General features: G+C 43.0%; 1 protein-coding gene across 1 annotated transcript in view; it reads right to left on the bottom strand.

Annotated features, from left to right (window-relative positions):
• LOC124804683 (AN1-type zinc finger protein 2A-like) overlaps positions 1 to 17,955 on the bottom strand; it is a 68,295-nt gene that overhangs the window by 10,608 nt on the left and 39,732 nt on the right. Inside the window, exon 5 of the mRNA XM_047264932.1 lies at positions 16,050 to 16,204. Coding sequence (XP_047120888.1) covers positions 16,050 to 16,204 — 155 coding nt within the window. The remainder of the gene's footprint in view (positions 1 to 16,049; positions 16,205 to 17,955) is intronic.

Here is a 17,955-nt window from a genome sequence, read left to right as displayed (position 1 = left end):
CAATGTCAGGAAAAGGAGAGACACAACACCATTCATTCACACAAGTAACCACACCTTATGCACCCATTACCACCAACTCATGCAGCTCGGACCAGTATGCAGCTGTCATGTGGAATGGAAGCAGCAATCTGGAGGGGGCGGGAAGGAGAAGGGATAGCAGTGTACGGGTGGGGGGAGAGAGGAGCGCTGTCTGGCAAAGTCGCAGCGTCAGGAGGTAGTGGGGCAGGAAGGTGGGGAAAACGGAGTGGAGTGGGGAAAGGTGGGTGTAAGAGGGTGGCAAAGAGGGCGGTAGATAAGAATGGGGAGGAGTCGATATTCAGAAAAGCTCGTGGTGGAGGGGAGGATCCAGATTGCTCAGGTAGTGATGTAACCATTGAAATCAAGCATGTTGTGTTCAGTTGCATGTTGTGCCACAGTGTGGTGTACTTTGCTCTTGGCCACAGTTTGGCATTGACCATTCATTCTGGTAGACAGCTGGTTGGTAGTAATACCAATATAAACACGAGGGTTGCCCAGAAAGTAATGCACCACAATTTTTTTCTCAGCTGAAAACAATGCTACAAATGCAAAACATTACATGTGTATTATTTGAAGTCTCCTGAGTGAGCATGCCAAATTTCTGTCACTTCTGACAGACAGCTGCAGGACAGTTTCAAAATGGGAACTGTAGGTGATATACATTAGAAGGAATGTGCCGTCATTGAATTTCTCACTGCAGAGAAAGAAACTGTAGGGAATATTCACAAACACTTGTTCGAAGTCTATGGAGCACCTCCTGTCAATAGAAGTACAGTTAGTTGCTGGGCACAGAGGGTGAGGTCATCAGAAGGCGGTCGACAGAGCTCCATGATTTGCAGCAATCGGGAAGACCTTCCATGACTGTCAAACCTGACATGTTGCAGAGAGCTGATGTCATTCACAAGGACAATGCATTATGACTTGACAGTTGGCACTGCATCTATCCATCAGCAAAGGAAGTTCACACAGTGAAGCACTGGCTCCGCCACCAGGAAAAGGATTGGTACCGACAGGGCATACAAGCCCTTGTTTGCGCTGGAGGAAGGCCACAGAACGGGATGGAGATAACGTGGAAGAATAGGATGTGCAGATAAAACACCATTATTTCATGTGTGTAATTCTCATTATGTTCAACAGAGAACTGTTGAAGAAAAAAATGTGGTGCATTACTTTCTGGGCAACCTTCGTATATATGGTATGAATACCAACCAGTTGTCCATCAGGACGTATGGCCACCAAGAAACTGTGGTCAAGAGCAAGGTAGACCACCCTGTGGCACAACATGCAACTGAACATAACACACTAGACTTCAATGGCTGCTTCACTATCCAAGCCATTTGGTTCCTCCCCTCCACCATGAGCTTTTTTGAACAACACAGATGGAAGTTATCCTTACAACACATTGTCTGCTTCTGTAAAGAGCTCCTCACCTGGCAGCTCACAGGCACTGTGGGCAGCTCAGTTGCTGTAAGAGCACAATACACACGGGAAACGGCTCCACAGATGCTAATGTACTTATTTCGTCATACAGTTTTAGTTCATTTCGTTTTGAAATGTTGTAACATATTTTAAATTTCATGGTCACAAGCAGAACACACACAATATATTCTGGTAACATATTTCAATTAATCTTACACACTTAATCTTACACACCTACTAGTGGCAAAAAAAAAGGAAAAAACAACATTTCTACAGCATGTAGCAAAATTTTAAATGGCTTTTAGTTCACATGTTGATATTTGGAGTGGAAGTACTGGTCGTCAAATGGACTGCTATGGTCGGATGAATGTCACTGACATGGGCCGTAGAGTTTAATTTTGTTAATTTCACATTTGAAAATACACTTTCACATGAGTATGCAGTTCTAAACACATTGTAGACTAGAGCTGCGAACTGTCAACACCACAAACTGTGCATTCTGACAATCAATATGTTAATTGTCTTTACAACTATGTCCACAGTGCCATTTATTTGAGCACATTTTGCTGATATACCAACACGATATACGATGCAGTGAACTGGTATTTTCTGCTGGATACCAGCTTTTTTCAACTCTTTTCTCACCAAAGCAATGGCAACAGACTTGTGATCTATCATTGTAGCAGCCCCATGTGCTGCGACTGAGGAAAAGTTTTCCCAACATTAGGCTTCTCCATTACATTTTCCAAGAAAAAAAATTTATCTGCCATGGTTGGTTGTGCAAAAGGGTCAAATACCAAAGAGTTCCTACTTCATGTTGAACTCGGCATCAACATCTCATCCTGCTGAACTCAACATCAACACCTCATGAACATGTCAAGTAGGCCACTACCAGTTACATCAGCACTTTCGTCTAAATAAAAAGAGAAAAAAACAAAATGGTTTTTAGTGTTATTTTGACTGCACTACCACTCTCTTCTTCATTTCTTCATTAAGTCCACAAACTGTTCACCTCAAATGTGGAAAGGTTTTGAAAAGAGGATTTTAAGCCAGAAATGAAATTTTTGTGGTATTATAAATTACTTCTTCCCAAATCTTCCATTGGCAAAAGGTCATCCTGCTTTTATTTTAAAAGCTATAATATAGCTCAGGTTCATTGCAGTGTTCTTATGTGTTGTTTGATATTCCTCCTATGAATATGTTAAAAGCTGGAGGTAAATTTTGAGGATAAAATGACATAATGCATCATCCATAACAATCTTTTTTTTAAATGACATCCATTTACACACAACTTTTTTTCCTCCCTGTTCAGCATTAGCTAAAGAATTTTGGCTTTCCTTTTTTCAGTATTGTAACTGATGAGTAATTTATTATGAAGCCATTACAAATATCACATCACATTATATTTCTTCAAAGTCAATAATTCTATTATACAAAATAAACACTGAGTATCACTTTCTGCTTTAATGAAAAAGTAAAGTTTTTCTCACTGTGAGACAAAGTGTAAGGACTCATTATATTTTCATTTTGAAGATCTGAACTACTCCTCTGCCACTTTAGTCTCACTATTTGTGCATTATTACCAAAAACGAGACTTTAACATGGACAATGTTAACAACAAAAGGGCCTTGTTACTGCGCGCATGTAGGATTTAAATGTGAAATGCTTGAGTGGCTAGTGGGATGGAGCATGGAGTAATGACTGCCAGAGAGTGGGAGAGCCATGGGAGGCACTGGAAGCCTTTCAGTGTCCCCCACACTCTATATAAGAGCATCATTCAGAAAGGAAGATCCAAATCACTGTAGCTCTGGCCTGCTGAGGAGCACCACAGTCCTGGGTCCGTGGATAAACTATGAAAATTAGCTGCATTACGCCACACCCAAATAGACCTTGCCTGTGAGCACATGAGTAAGGCTACATCCAACAGGCAGGGCCTACACTTCAGTGGGAACTGAACGGCTTCAGATCAGCAGGCCCGATCCATTATGGATACCAGCAGAAATGGCCCGCATTTTTGGCCCGCCACGGAAGTCCACTTGTGTGGCGAGCTATACACAAGCTGCAGAAAGCATGTTGATGAAATGAGACTGCGGTGATCAATCCATGTAACAGAAAACTTGCTCAAATACTCTGAGAATCAATAATAATGGGAATAGATAGCAATTCACCATAAATATGCTTGCTGAGCTGCAGACAGGCACATAGAAAAGACAATCACACTCTCACAACTAAGATTTCAGCGACAGATTTTCTAAAAAAAAAAATGAGAGAACACACACATTCACACAACCACTCAGACACAACTCAAGCACACATGACCTCCGTCTCTTGCCACTGCATCTACAGTCTCTGAGAATCAGATATAAACAAACTAATCCTCATGCCTCCCTGCCACTTGTCGGTAGCTGCTAGGCTAGTGGCAAGAAGGGTGGCAGCACTGACTGCAAGCTGAGGGAAGTGGTAGCAAGGGGAGAGGCAATAGTAATGACGGAGCAGGGAAGCGGCGCACGTACTCAGCTGCACCCAACCACTGAAAATGCACGACACCTCAATAAACAAACCATTTCATCTATTGAGACAAAAATGAGATTTTTGATTTTTCCAGTGTTTTTTTTTTTTTTTCTTTTTCTTCTTCTTCTTCTTCTTCTTCATCTTCCAAATTTCCCTGATGTGTTTGAAATTCCATGATTTCCAGAACCTGTGTCTAACCTGGTAACACTTGTATATCTCATTTGCTCAGCCCTAATCCAGGGCCACTAGTTTCACCTTTTGTAATAAATCTTTGTATGTCCATCCTTTTAATGGATGGTTACTAGGACTTTATCTGTTCAACGTTAAATGAAAACTGAAACACTTGCAGCCATCATTTTTGCATTTAATTTATTTATGCATCTAGTTTCAGTGTTTCATCACACAATGTGCAAGCCCAAGTGTAAAAAAAATTACACTCAAGTTAACAAACGTACTAGTACCCAAAATAGGATCAATAAGTGGGTGATCTACGGGTAAACTGGTTGGTAGTTAGTTGCCACAACAGATTACAGATTCCTGATTTAAGCCTACAAAAGTGTATGTAAATATCTGCAGAGTATGGTAGGTATATGAAAGGATATATTCAATGGTTGGCTTGCTAGATGGCACTGCTATAGGTCAAACGGATATCAACTGCATTTTTTTAAAAAAATAGGAACCCCATTTTTTATTACATATTCATGTAGTACATAAAGAAATATGAATGTTTTAGTTGGACCACTTTTTTCGCTTTGTGCTGGATGGCTCACAATTTAAGACGAACAGTTGGTAACAGGTAGGTTTTTTAAATTGAAATACAGAATGTAGGTACATTTGAACATCTTATTCCGGTTGTTCCAATGTGATACATGCACCTTTGTGAACTTATCATTTCTGAGAACGCATGCTGTTACAGCGTGATTACCTGTAAATACCACATTAATCCAATAAATGCTCAAAATGATGTCCGTCAATCTCAATGCATTTGGCAATACATGTAACGACATTCCTCTCAACAGCAAGTAGTTCGCCTTCTGTAATGTTTGCACATGCATTGACAATGTGCTGACGTATGTTGTCAGGCGTTATCGGTGGATCACGATAGCAAATATCATTCAACTTTCCCCACAGAAAGAAATCCGGGTACGTCAGATCCGGTGAACGTACGGGCCATGGTATGGTGCTTCGACGACCAGTCCACCTGTCATGAAATATGCTATTCAATACCGCTTCAACTGCTCGCGAGCTATGTGCCGGACATCCATCATGTTAGAAGTTCATTGCCATTCTGTCATGCAGTGAAACATCGTGTTGTAACATCGGAAGAACATTACGTAGGAAATCAGCATACATTGCAGCATTTAGATTGCCATTGATAAAGTGGGGGCCAATTATCCTTCCTCCCATAATGCCGCACCATACATTAACCCACCAAAGTCACTGATGTTCCACTTGTCAAAGCCATCGTGGATTTTCCGTTGCCCGATAGTGCATATTATGCCGGTTTACGTTACCGCTGTTGGTGAATGATGCTTTGTCGCTAAATAGAACGCATGCAAAAAAATCTGTCATCGTCCCGTAGTTTCTCTTGTGCCTAGTGGCAGAACTGTACACGACGTTCAAAGTCGTCGCCATGCAATTCCTGGTGCATAGAAATATGGTACGGGTGCAATCGATGTTGATGTAGCATTCTCAACACAGACGTTTTTGAGATTCCCGATTCTCGAGCAATTTGTCTGCTACTGATGTGCGGATTAGCTGCGACAGCAGCTAAAACACCTACTTTGGCATCATCATTTGTTGCAGGCCATGGTTGATGTTTCACATGTGGCTGAAAACTTCGTGTTTCCTTAAATAACATAACTATCCGGCGAATGGTCTGGACACTTGGATGATGTCGTCCAGGATACCGAGCAGCATACACAGCACACACCTCTTTGGCATTTTGATCACAATAGCCATACATCAACACGATATCGACCTTTTCCGCAGTTGGTAAACGGTCCATTTTAACACGAAGCAAATATCGTCTGCACTGGCGGAATGTTAATGTAATGCCACGTACTTATACATTTGTGACTAGTGGTCCAACTAAAACATTCATGTTTCTTTACGTACTACACGAATATGTAATAAAAATGGGGGTTCCTATTTAAAAAAAAAGAAACGCAATTGATACCCGTTTGACCTATGGCAGCGCCATGTAGCGGGGCAACCATAGTGCCATCTGGTTCCCCCCTTCAAGCTAGATGAGTTTCATTCTTTGTAGTTTTTTCGTTTGATGCTTATTTTGTGAGATATTTGGCCCGGTCAGTATCAATGGACCACCCTGTATAAGGGGTGTTCAAAAAGAAACAAGCCGGAGGCATAATTACAGAACGTCAGCATAACCTTTCCTGCACTCGTGTGGATGGTGACATCCAGCTTTATGTGTGGAACTGGTTAACATCTCAGCCCAGGGAATTTTATGAGACAGCCATTCACCGCCTTTTATCACAGTGGCACAAGTGTCTCAACAGCCAGGGTCAATACTTCTAACATACAGGTACTGGTTTCTGTAATTATGCCTCCAGCTTGTTTCTTTCTGAAAGCCCCTTATATATCTACATGTCACATAGTAAATATGAAATGTTGAGATGGAAGACATCAAGATTGCAACGAGAACAGACAGTTATGACGTATGTATCCAAAAATGGTTGGTTGGTTTGGTTTGTTTAAAAGAGGGGGGAAGGGACCAAACTATGAGGTCACTGGTCCCTTGTTCTGAAGGAAACAATGCCACAAGGGTGAGAAAAAGACAATAAGACAACATAAAACAGAATGAAAGGAAAAACCACAAGAACGACTGAAGGGCAACAAACACTTAAATGGACAAAAGGGGACAAGAACACCACAAAGACATGCAAGAAACAGGTAGAAATTAAAACAAGAAAGTATGTTATCATGGCTGGCTGACCATGAGAATAAACAGGAAAACCCAGCGACTCTGCAACACGTTAAAACCCCCACCCTGAAACCACTAGGGCAGACACACAGGGACAAACGACATGTGCTAAAACTTAGAGCAAATGATAAAACTCACCCTCATGAATAAAACTTAAAACTAAAGCTGCTGTTGAGGCATTGTCGCCCAACACCGAAGGCAGGGTGCTGGGAAAGTTAAAAGTCCGCCGCAGTGTGCCTAAAAGTGGGCAGTCAGCAAAAGATTTGTGAGCCACAGCAACACCGAGGTGGGTCCTCGCAAAGGAGGAGGTAACCATGCGTCATCCATGTATGGCCAACTACGAATGTGTCTTCCACACATTCGTAGTTTCCTTAATGGCACGCAGCTCATTGTGAGTACTGAGGTTATACCATTCCGTCTCCCAAGGCCGCAAAGCCCTGCAGCGTAATACTGAACGCAGGTCAGTTTCAGAGAAGCCGATCTCGATAAGCAGTTTCTGCATAGCCTGTTTGGCCAGGCTGTCAGCAAGTTTGTTGCCTGGGATTCTGACGTGACCTGGGGCCCAGGCAAACACCACTGAACGATTGGACCATTCTGGGGCATAGATGGACTCCTGGACGGTCGCTACCAAAGAATGACGTGGGTAGCACTGGTCGATAGCTTGTAGGCTGCTCAAATTACTCGCCTGGGCATGAGCAGACATGCTCAAGAGCACGAGATATGGCCACCAGCTCTGCAGTGAAAACACTGCAGCCATCTGGCACAGAGTGCTGTTCTATATGTCCTCCATGAACATATGCAAAACCAACGTGGCCATCAGCCATCAAGCCATTAGTGTAAACCATTTCATGGTCCCGGTACATGTCGAGAATCAAGAGGAAGTGACATAGGAGAGCCGCAGGGTTAACTGAGTACTTAGAGCCATGTGAAAGGTCCAGGCGAAGCTGCGGCCTAGGTGTACACTATGCAGGTGTACGTGAATGGACCTCAAGTATAGGTGGTAAAGGCAAGGACTCCAGTTCGGAGAGAAGAGATCACACACAAACTGAAATTGTAAGCCCTGACCTGGGCTGCCGATGCGGGAGATGAACCGCCATGGGCGGGAAAAGGAGATAGTAATTCAGATGTGCAGGAGAACTACGAACAACATAACTGGAGAGCAACTGCGCACACCTAACCTGCAATGGAGAGACTCCAGCCTCCACTAGGAGGCTGGTCACCGGACTCGTCCTAAAAGCTCCTGTCGCTAGGCGAACGCCGCAGTGATGCACTGGATTGAGTAAACGCAATGCTGAGGGTGCCGCCGAGCCATGAACCAGATTTCCATAGTCAAAGCTCAATTGAAAAGGGCTCTGTAGAGCTGCAGCAGCATACAGCGATCTGCACCCCAGATGGTGTTGCTCAGGCAGCAGAAGGTATTGAGGTGCTGCCAGCACTTCCGCTTAAGCTGACAAAGGTGAGGAAGCCAAGTCAGCCAGGCATTGAAAACCAGTCCCAAGAATCGATGTGTGTCCACTACAGTGAGTGGATCATCATTCAGATAAAGTTCTGGTTTAGATGAACGGTACGACGCTGACAGAAGTACAAAACACAAGACTTCATGGCCAAAAACTGGAAACTGTGGGCTAGAGCCCATTACTGTGCCTTGTGGATGGCTCCCAGTAGGCACCGCTCAGCAACACCAGTACTGGTGGGGCAGAATGAAATGCAGAAGTCATCTGCATACAGAGATGGTGAGACAGACGGCCCTACAGCTGCTGCTAGACCATTAATGGCCACTAAAAATAGAGATACACTCAATACAGACCCCTGCGGGATCCCATTCTCCTGGATGTGGGGGCAAATTATGGGAAGCACCAACTTGGACACGGAAAGTACCGAAGCGACAGGAAATTTTGGATCAAATTCAGGAGCGTGCCTCTGAGACCCCACTTGTATTATGTGGCAAGGACATGATGTCGCCAGGTCGTGTCATACACTTTTCGTAAATCAAAAAAGACGGCAACCATGTGTTAGCATCTCGAAGAGGCTGTTCAGATGGCAGACTCGAGGGACACAAGATTATCAGTGGTAGAGCAATGCTGGCGGAAGCCGCCCTGACATAGAGCCAGTAGGCCACGCGACTCCAGCACCCAATCCAACTGCCGACACACCATATGTTCCAGCAGCTTACAAAGAACATTGGTGAAGCTGATGGATCAAGCAGGTTTTTACCGGGTTTAAGCACCAGAATGATGGTGCTCTTCCACCATTGCGATGGAAAGATACCATCGCACCAGATCCAGTTGAAGATGATGATGAGATGTCACTTATAGTCAGATGAGAGATGTTTAATCATCTGACTGTGGATCTCATAAGGCCCAGGAGCTGGGTCGGGGCAATGTACAAGGGCACTGAGGAGCTCCCACTCTGTAAATGGGGCGTTATACGGTTCACTGTGGTGTGTAGCGAACAAGAGGACTTTCCTTTCTATCCGCGTTTGAGGGTGCGAAAGGCTGGGGGGTAGTTCTCCGACGCAGAGGCTCAAGCATAGTGCTCAGCAATTGCGTTTGCATCGGTAGACAACACGCCATTGATGTTAATAGCAGGGACATCTGTTGGGGGTCTGGTACCCAAAAAGACATCTGATCTTTTTCCAGACTTGGCAAGGTGACATATGGCATCAAATGGTCGAGACGTATCTCTCCCAATACTCCTTCACACTTCCGTCTTTTGATAAGCTGGTGAATGCAGGCACGGAGCCACTTAAAGGCTATGAGGTGCTCCAGGGAAGGGTGCCGCTTATGCCGCTGTACAGCTTGCCAACAATCCTTAATTGCCTCAGCGACTTCCGGTGACCACCAAGGGACTGCCTTTCGCCGGGGGCACCCTAAAGAGCGAGGGATTGCGTTTTCTAATTGTTGTAGTCACCTGCTCGACCATCACATTGATGTTACCATGTGGGGGAAAGTCAATGGTGACCACAGATGTGAAAGTTTCCCAGTCTGCCTTGTTTAAAGCCCATCTGGGCAAGCGTCCATGGGCCTGACGCCGGGGCAGTGGCAGGAAGATGGAGAAGTGGTCACTACCACACAAGTCATCATGTGCTCTCCAGTGGATATAGATGGGAAGAGTCCTAGGCTGCAAATGGATAAATCAATGGCTGAGTAACTGCCACGAGCCACACTGAAATGTGTGGCGGCCCCAGTATTTAAGAGGCAAAGGTCGAACTGATACAGTAAGCACGGTGCCACCCCACAAGGGGTTATGGGTGTTAGAATCTCCCAGATGTAGGAAAGGTTTAGGGATGCGATCAGCCAGTGCAGCTAATACATTTAGGGGTAGTGCACCAAATGGAGGAAGATATACATTGCAGACAGTTATTTCCTGCGTCGTCTTTATTCTGAGAGCCACAACCTTAAGATGGCTTTGAAGGGGCAGATGTTCACTACAGATCGAGTTTAGGACATAAACACAAACTTCACCATTAAAGTCGCCACGGTTCCTGTAAAATCCCCTATAGCTGCGGAGGGCTGGGGTCCACATTGCCGGGAACCAGGTTTCCTGGAGGGCAATGCAGAAAGCAGGTGTAGAGCTTTCCAGTTGCCGTAGCTCAGCCAGGTGGTGGGAATAAACCACCACAATTCCACTGGAGGATGACATCGTGAGACTGGGAAGGCATCGAACACAGGGTCACCTGCTGCCACGGCTGTATTGCCTGAGCAGTCTATATCCACTGTATCTGAGGGTCCGGCAAGATCTAGGTCCTCAGCGGACACTACAATCTCCACCTCATCCCCAGATGCAGAGCTTGTAAGTAGCAGTGGTGTGAGTGCCACTGCGTATTTCCTTGGTCTTAAGGGTCTTCTTTTTGGACTTTTCACACTGATCCTTGGATTTCTCTGGCTGGGAGGGCTTCACTGATTCAGTCACCAGGACTGAGGAGGATTGCGAAGCCCTATGACCAGCTGCTTTTGGGCACTTCAGCCACTGGCGGGTGTCATCTTTCCCACTAGCAGAAACCTGGGAAGCGAGTGACCCAAGGGATCTCATCCTGACGGAGGAGCCGAAGAAGACTTACACTTCTCCGGCTGGGAAGTGGGGACTGATGTCCCCGATGGTTGGAAGAGCAGTGCTCTCGAGGTACGTGGTGCGGGAGCAACAGGGGGGATTGCCCCCCCCCCCCCCCCCCCACACACACACACACACAAGCAAGAGGGCAGGTGTAGACTTCTGGTCCTGACAAAACTGATGGGGCTCCAACTGTTCTCGTAATGGCGGCATATGGGGTGGTCAAAGCCACAGGATGTAGGTGCTCATATTTCCTCTTAGCCTCACTGTAGGTCAGTCGGTCCAGGGTCTTGTATTCCATGATTTTCTTCTCTTTCTGCAAAAGGTTCGTTGGTTGTTCGGCAGAAGAGACCAAACTGTGAGGTTAACCATCTCATAGGACTAGGGAAGGATGGGGAAGGAAGTCGGCCATGCCCTTACGAAGGAACCATCCCGGCATTTGCCTGGAACGATTTATGGAAATCACGGAAAACCTAAATCAGGATGGCCGGACACGGAATTGTTTCTGTAAAATCCTGCAGTCTGGCAATCAAGATGATTGATGCTCTCCATAGCTGACACAGATGAGAGGTGGGGCAAATGGAATATTGGGATGTGATGGACATCCACAATCTCGACATGTGATGCTGGAAGTACAGCGGGAAGACAAATGGCCAAACTTCCAGCACATAAAGCACCGCATCAAGGGAGGGACATATGGTATGACATCACAGCAGTAGACCATCACCGTGACCTCCTTGGGTAAGGTGTCACTCTCGAAGCCCAAGATGAAGGCATCGGTGGCAACCTTATCCCTTGGACCCCGATGGACTCGCTGCACAAAATGAATACCTCGCCACTCTAAATTGGTGCGCAGCTTGTCATCAGGCTGCAAAAGAAGGTGCCTAAGGAATATAATACCCTGGACCATATTTAAACTCTTATGTGGCGTGATGGTAACAGAAACATCTCCCAATTTGTTACAAGTGTTTTAAGCCCGTGACTGGAGAGTGGATGCTGTTTTTATCGAGACTGACCCAGAGTGCATTTTGGACAAGCCCTCCATCTCCCCAAACTTGTCCTTTAAATGCTCTACAAAAAACTGTGGCTTCATCAAAACAAAGGAGTCCCCATGAGTTCTCGTACATACGAGGTACCGGGATGAATAAGTTTCGCTGCCATCCTTAGCCTGGCGTTCCTCCCATGGTGTGGCCAGGGAGGGGAATGATTTAGGGTCACACTTTCTTGCAATGTATTGTGACTTGGAACGCTTAGAGATTGCCGGTGTCTGATCACCAGCAAGTGATGACATGGTACGCTTCATCGCGAGTCATCTGCTCTGATGTCACCCACTCCAATTAGGGGCCCTCTCAATGGGTGCCACTCAGCCACAGCAAGGGCCACCTGGCAGGATGGCCATTGCCGGGAGTCCCAATGCCCCAGGGTGACGAGCATCTACTCCTTGGCATACGTGGGGAATTAACGGTGCAGGCATCAGCAGAGCGATCCCTGTGTAATCAGGGGGCTACAACCAACAGGGTACATGGCGGCCACACCGCAACAGACTGGCTACCATGCTGGATATGAGGTGCAAAGAATTCCATGGCCATCGTCAGCACAGAAAGCCACACTGCATAGTGGGTGGAGGAAAACGCACCTAGGAAGGTGTCCTTGCTCAAGAGATGGAAGGTGAGTCGGACTGCAATACCACGACGAGAAGGGGGGGTAAAGATCTCAATGGACAATGGACACGATGCACCATGCAAGGCGTCCTTCCCCAGCTGGCTCGCTCTTTGGGAAAATTTTGAAAAATAGAGACCAAACCCTATAGGGGACCATCACATAAAGGCTGAAAGGTGTGAGACTCCTCTTAATCACCTCTTACGACAGGCAGGAATATCTCGGGCCTATTCTAACTCCCGGGCCCCCATGGGGGTCCAAAAATGTGTCAAAGAACCAGGTATAAACAAAAACCTTTGTCTTAACATGCCAAGAAATATATAAATAATACACTAAAAGATAATATCAATACGAGGTGGATAAACTGAAAATATGAATGTATCCACATCCCTTGTAATAAATATAAAACAGTTACAGTAAAACATATACAGGGGATATACTACAGAAAATTACCTATTTTGTACAATATCAGAAACACACACAAATATATCCCTACATGTCATGCAGTAAATACAAAAAGTTAAGGTAGGAAGCACTAAGACAGTCGACAAAGCCAAAAAATACATATGCCCTGATGGTGTCCTACTTTAATTTCATTAATAATATATGGAAACATTCCAAGTTTCATTTTGTCCACTTTATCTGGAAATTACCCAGTGATGTATTATGACTTATTTATGTTTCTGTATCTGGTTCTTCAAACATATTTTTTGGATAAATATCACATATTGTGTGCCCTTGTTACTGTCTTGATGTTTCCTGCTTTAACATTTCTTACTTAGTATACGACATAAACATTATATTTACATTTTTGTTTTAACCATTTTGCCTGTTTCGGATACTCTGATGATAGTTGACACTATCCTCTGACTCGTCCCTTGCAATGACTACTTGTCATATAGATGAACATTTCTTTGGTTCTCTTGCTTTCTGATGCCATTGAATAAATGGAATGCAAAAGTGATGGCTGTAGGGGTTTTAATTTTCATTTCATTTTCAAATAAATGTAAGTATAACTTTCAATCTGTTTTTTGTGAAAGTTTATATCATTTCCCAGATGTCATTATTGGATATTTTGTGCATTATTCAGCACTTATCATTAAAATGTGATGGCTTCATAAAGGGAGTAAGCTGGGTATACGAGTAGGAATATTCATTCCAGATTAGAGAGCGAAAGCTCGCTCACACACACACACACACTCTCTCTCTCTCTCTCTCTCTCTCTCTCTCTCTCTCTCTCTCTCTCTCTTCCTGAGGACACTCCAGGTAGGAATATCAGCAATGCTTAACATTTCTGCCTGCTTTATTTCTTCATTTGTTGTCCTCAGTGTTGACGTACTGGCTGAAAAAATAGGGGTTGTATGTGCAACTACTGTCTACAGTAAATGATGTACCGACAGATGCACAGTTGCGTTTCACAATCTTTTACTTTCACTTTTCACAACCCCACCAATAATACACAGTTATATATGGGCAGTGCACTATTGTTCAACTTTCAAGAAGCCTCATTACTGGTTTGCAGGTGAATGTCCACATACTGCTACAATAGTTTACTGTTGAACATCTATGAGCAGTAAAAACATAACCACATAATTTCACAGTTTTTTTGGAATAATCATTGCTTTAACACATGGCCTATTGGTGTAACATTTATTTCACTGTTATGCTGCTGCGTCGTTGTCGTTCTAACCAACACAGATTCCTCGTCTGAAACTCTGCCGTAGACTGACTGTCTTGTGACCAAAAATTGGGCTCTTATATATCGTCACAGTAATGGGTACTGAAACTATACATTGTTCGAAGTTAACAACCAATTACATACATAAAACTAAGCACAAAATTAGATCTGGTGTTATATTCTTTAAAACTGAGGGCCAACCTTCCTCTTTTATGAAAATGCAGATTATACACATGCATGTTAATGGTAATTAGTCCAAATTGAAAAAATGAATTTAAGGAGGGAGATGGCAAAACAAAAGGGGAAGTAAAATTATCCCAGCTTGTTTCATCACAAATGTAGGAGATGACAGATTGCTACTCATCGAAAAGAAGACACTAAGTTGCACACAGGCACAATTAAAAAAGACGCTCCCACAAAGCTTTCCGCCACAACCTTCCTCAGCAAAAAAGAAGTTTGTGGCTAAAAGCCTTATGTGAGTGTCTTTTACTTGTGCCTTTCTGGAACTTAACATGTCTTCTTTATGGTAAGTAGAAATCTATCTTCTCCTGCAGTGTTGATACAAAAAATACATTTTTAGTTAGCAAAAAATTCTGATGCCAAATACTAAATCACAACAAAAAAGGTGAATGTGTCTTTTTTTTTTATGTGATTCAATGGTCACCTTGCACTGAGGTAGTTGAGGTAGATTATACAATTAGCATTGAAATGGTTTAACAATATTAGTTTAGTTGAATATGACCAAGACCAAATCCACTCAGTCAATACGAACAGTTTTTGTTACATTGTTACAAAACACTGATTTACTCACTGTCATTCTGAATAGCTTCTGTGCTTAGGTCAATACAAGAGTGATGCTGTGATTCAAATACAACTGGTCCACAGTAGTTGCCACAGCAGGGTAAGCAGTTTAGTAAAATGCCAAATGGATACAATATTTTGCTACGAAAATTTTTTTTGGAGAGAAGTAACTATTCTCGGAATTACTTTTCAGATTGTTTAATATATATTTTACAGGCTCTCTGATCAAAAACTCGTTATTTGGTAATGCAAATGATTATGCTTGCCTTTGACAGAATTCACACTGTGTATTCTATGTATCCACGACAACTACAGAGCTAATGGATAGAGTTCATTACTTGTTATTGATCAGTGTTGGCATTGCACTTATACGTCAGCATACTACTTTTCAGGAGTCCAACAAGGAAGAGTGAGGCTGTCTGGACAACAAATTTGACATACATGTGTCAGAACTTGTAATGTGAGCAAAAATATTTATGTCTTCTTTCTTTACATATCTTAACTCAACAGCAAGCTCTGCAAAGACAGAACTATCAGCTTATATCCTTCCTTCTTTTATAAGCTAATGTCAGAAGCATGACTGCACATACAATATTCTACAATTTCTTTAATAAGGAATCAGCAATTCTTGGCTCATATATTAGCTTATGCGCATCCTTTTATCTACTTTTGCTGTGACTCTTCATCTCTGCCTCTTCTCTCTAATATACTACCATTCAAAAGACAGACACGAACATTATTTTCTTTTGAAATCAGAGTTAAACATTCACACTTGCCTACTTCAATTTCCCTACATCAATATTCATGAGAAACTGCAAGTGAAGCTGATCACTTTCAGATTTGTTTTGTTCATATATAAGAATACACCAATAAAAATCAAATAGCATGCATGTGCACAGTTTTACTGTGAGATCCGTATCCACTATTCAACAATATTGGTAGGTGAAGTTTGTATACAGTACTACTTACACAGCTCTCCTCCTGCGAGCTGCTTCAGCACCTTCACAATTATGATCAACTGGGTGGCGGTGCCTCAGACAGAAATTCAGACGACACTCTGCACATTGTACACGGACAACTTCTTTTTGCTTGCAGCCCTTAGCAGAGCAACGGTTAGCAAAGACCTGTAATTACAAAACACACCAGAAACTTTAGTTCATTTCATTAATTTCCAACATGACTTTCTTAATTAAGTTTGCTGTTGTGTGCAGGAGAACCAACAGAAAAAGATAATTACCTACAAAAGACTGTAAAATTAAAAACTTTTGTCCTTCTAATAACATCAATGATTAACACATGAATACCAAAATGACAAAATATAAACAGTACTGACAACACTGCATCATTAGCAATAAAGAGAGCATTACAAAAAGTGTGGTGATGCAATGTTACCTTAGAGTGCTCGTAAAATAAAGAAATAATTAAACAGAGTTTTCAAACAATGGAAACTACAGGTTGGAATATCAACAATGTAGAAAAAGATAAGATTGCAGATAGCATTCTGGTCAGAGCTGCCGGAGTTGGTCATGTGTGCACAAGTTGGGCTTGCTTGTGCGAATGAATGGCAAGTATTTCTCTTTCTTTTTCTTATGAAGACTGTAGCCGAAAGCTTATGTGTAAGTGTCTTTCAATTATGTCTGTCTGCAACTTAATGTATCATCTTTACAGTAAGTAGCAATCTATCTTTTCCTACACTGTTAAGCATAGTTTTTATTTGGGCCATTTCAATACTGATTTAATTAACTTTTCTCTCACATGCTATTAGCAGATGATGGGTTCATGTATCAGGATTTGTTCATTCCTGCAGACAAGTTCTTCTATCATGTAAAATGAGTTGACAACCAGGTGTATTTTTAATTTATTTCTAAGCAAAAACAAAATACCTCTTGAGCATTAGATATTAAAAAGCAGATTTTAGTACCAGTGTACTTGACTCCCTTTTGCATGAGGACCAAATATTCTGTTCAAGGAGGGAAGTCACCTTTTCTTCTACTGTTATGGACACAAAGTGAGCAATTTTTTACATATTAAGCCGAGTTAGTATTGACAAAATGCATAAGAGAATATATGTATTGAGATATTGTTGCTATCGCCCCTAGTTGTTTGTAGAGATTATGGCATGGGGTTAGTGAATGTGCCCCACATGACCACAGGGCCGCCCATAATAGGGGCGGGGGAGGGGGGGGGGCAACCCACCAAATCTTGAAGGGAGGGGGATGTTTGGGGGGCCTGTGGGAAAAAATTATATCTGTATTATATGTATTTTTGATCTTTTAGAAGACTGAAATTTTCGCCACACTGCCTGTGCTGGGAGATCGACAAGCACGTATGGTCAATGTTGTTAGCAATGCTTTTGTTAGTTAAAAAAAAAATCAGCTTAACAAAATGATTTTATAGCAAGACCAACTTTTCTTGGGGCACTGGCCACCTAATACTGCTTTGCAGTCGTCGATGGAATTCTTAAGTTTTCTTGAAATTCACCACTGAGCTTGTCACTCTGTCAATTTATACAAACTGACACTCAGTGGGCTGCAGTAGCTATAATGCAATATGATCACATTTGAAACTGAGCCATGGCCTTAATTTAATTTCATATCACCTTCATTGCTACACTCATGTATCATATGTTACCTTCGACTAGGATGTATGAGCTCTTGGCCTGAATTCTTAAGCAGAGCTAAAATATGGTAATTGAAAATGGCATTGAGGCAGTATGTTCAAAAAAGACTGGAAGCAAGCGGAAGGTTACCTCTGATAAATCTGATTGGGATTGTAATGGAGCACCTGACACACACCCAGATCAAACTGAATCAAATTAATTTCAAAAAGAAGCGCTGGCAGGTCGATAGACACACAAACAAACACAAACATACAC

The sequence above is a fragment of the Schistocerca piceifrons genome, chromosome 7 (genome assembly GCF_021461385.2).
Source record: "Schistocerca piceifrons isolate TAMUIC-IGC-003096 chromosome 7, iqSchPice1.1, whole genome shotgun sequence".
Taxonomy (NCBI): Eukaryota; Metazoa; Arthropoda; class Insecta; order Orthoptera; family Acrididae; genus Schistocerca; species Schistocerca piceifrons.
This window is presented reverse-complemented; position numbering and strand designations above follow the sequence as displayed.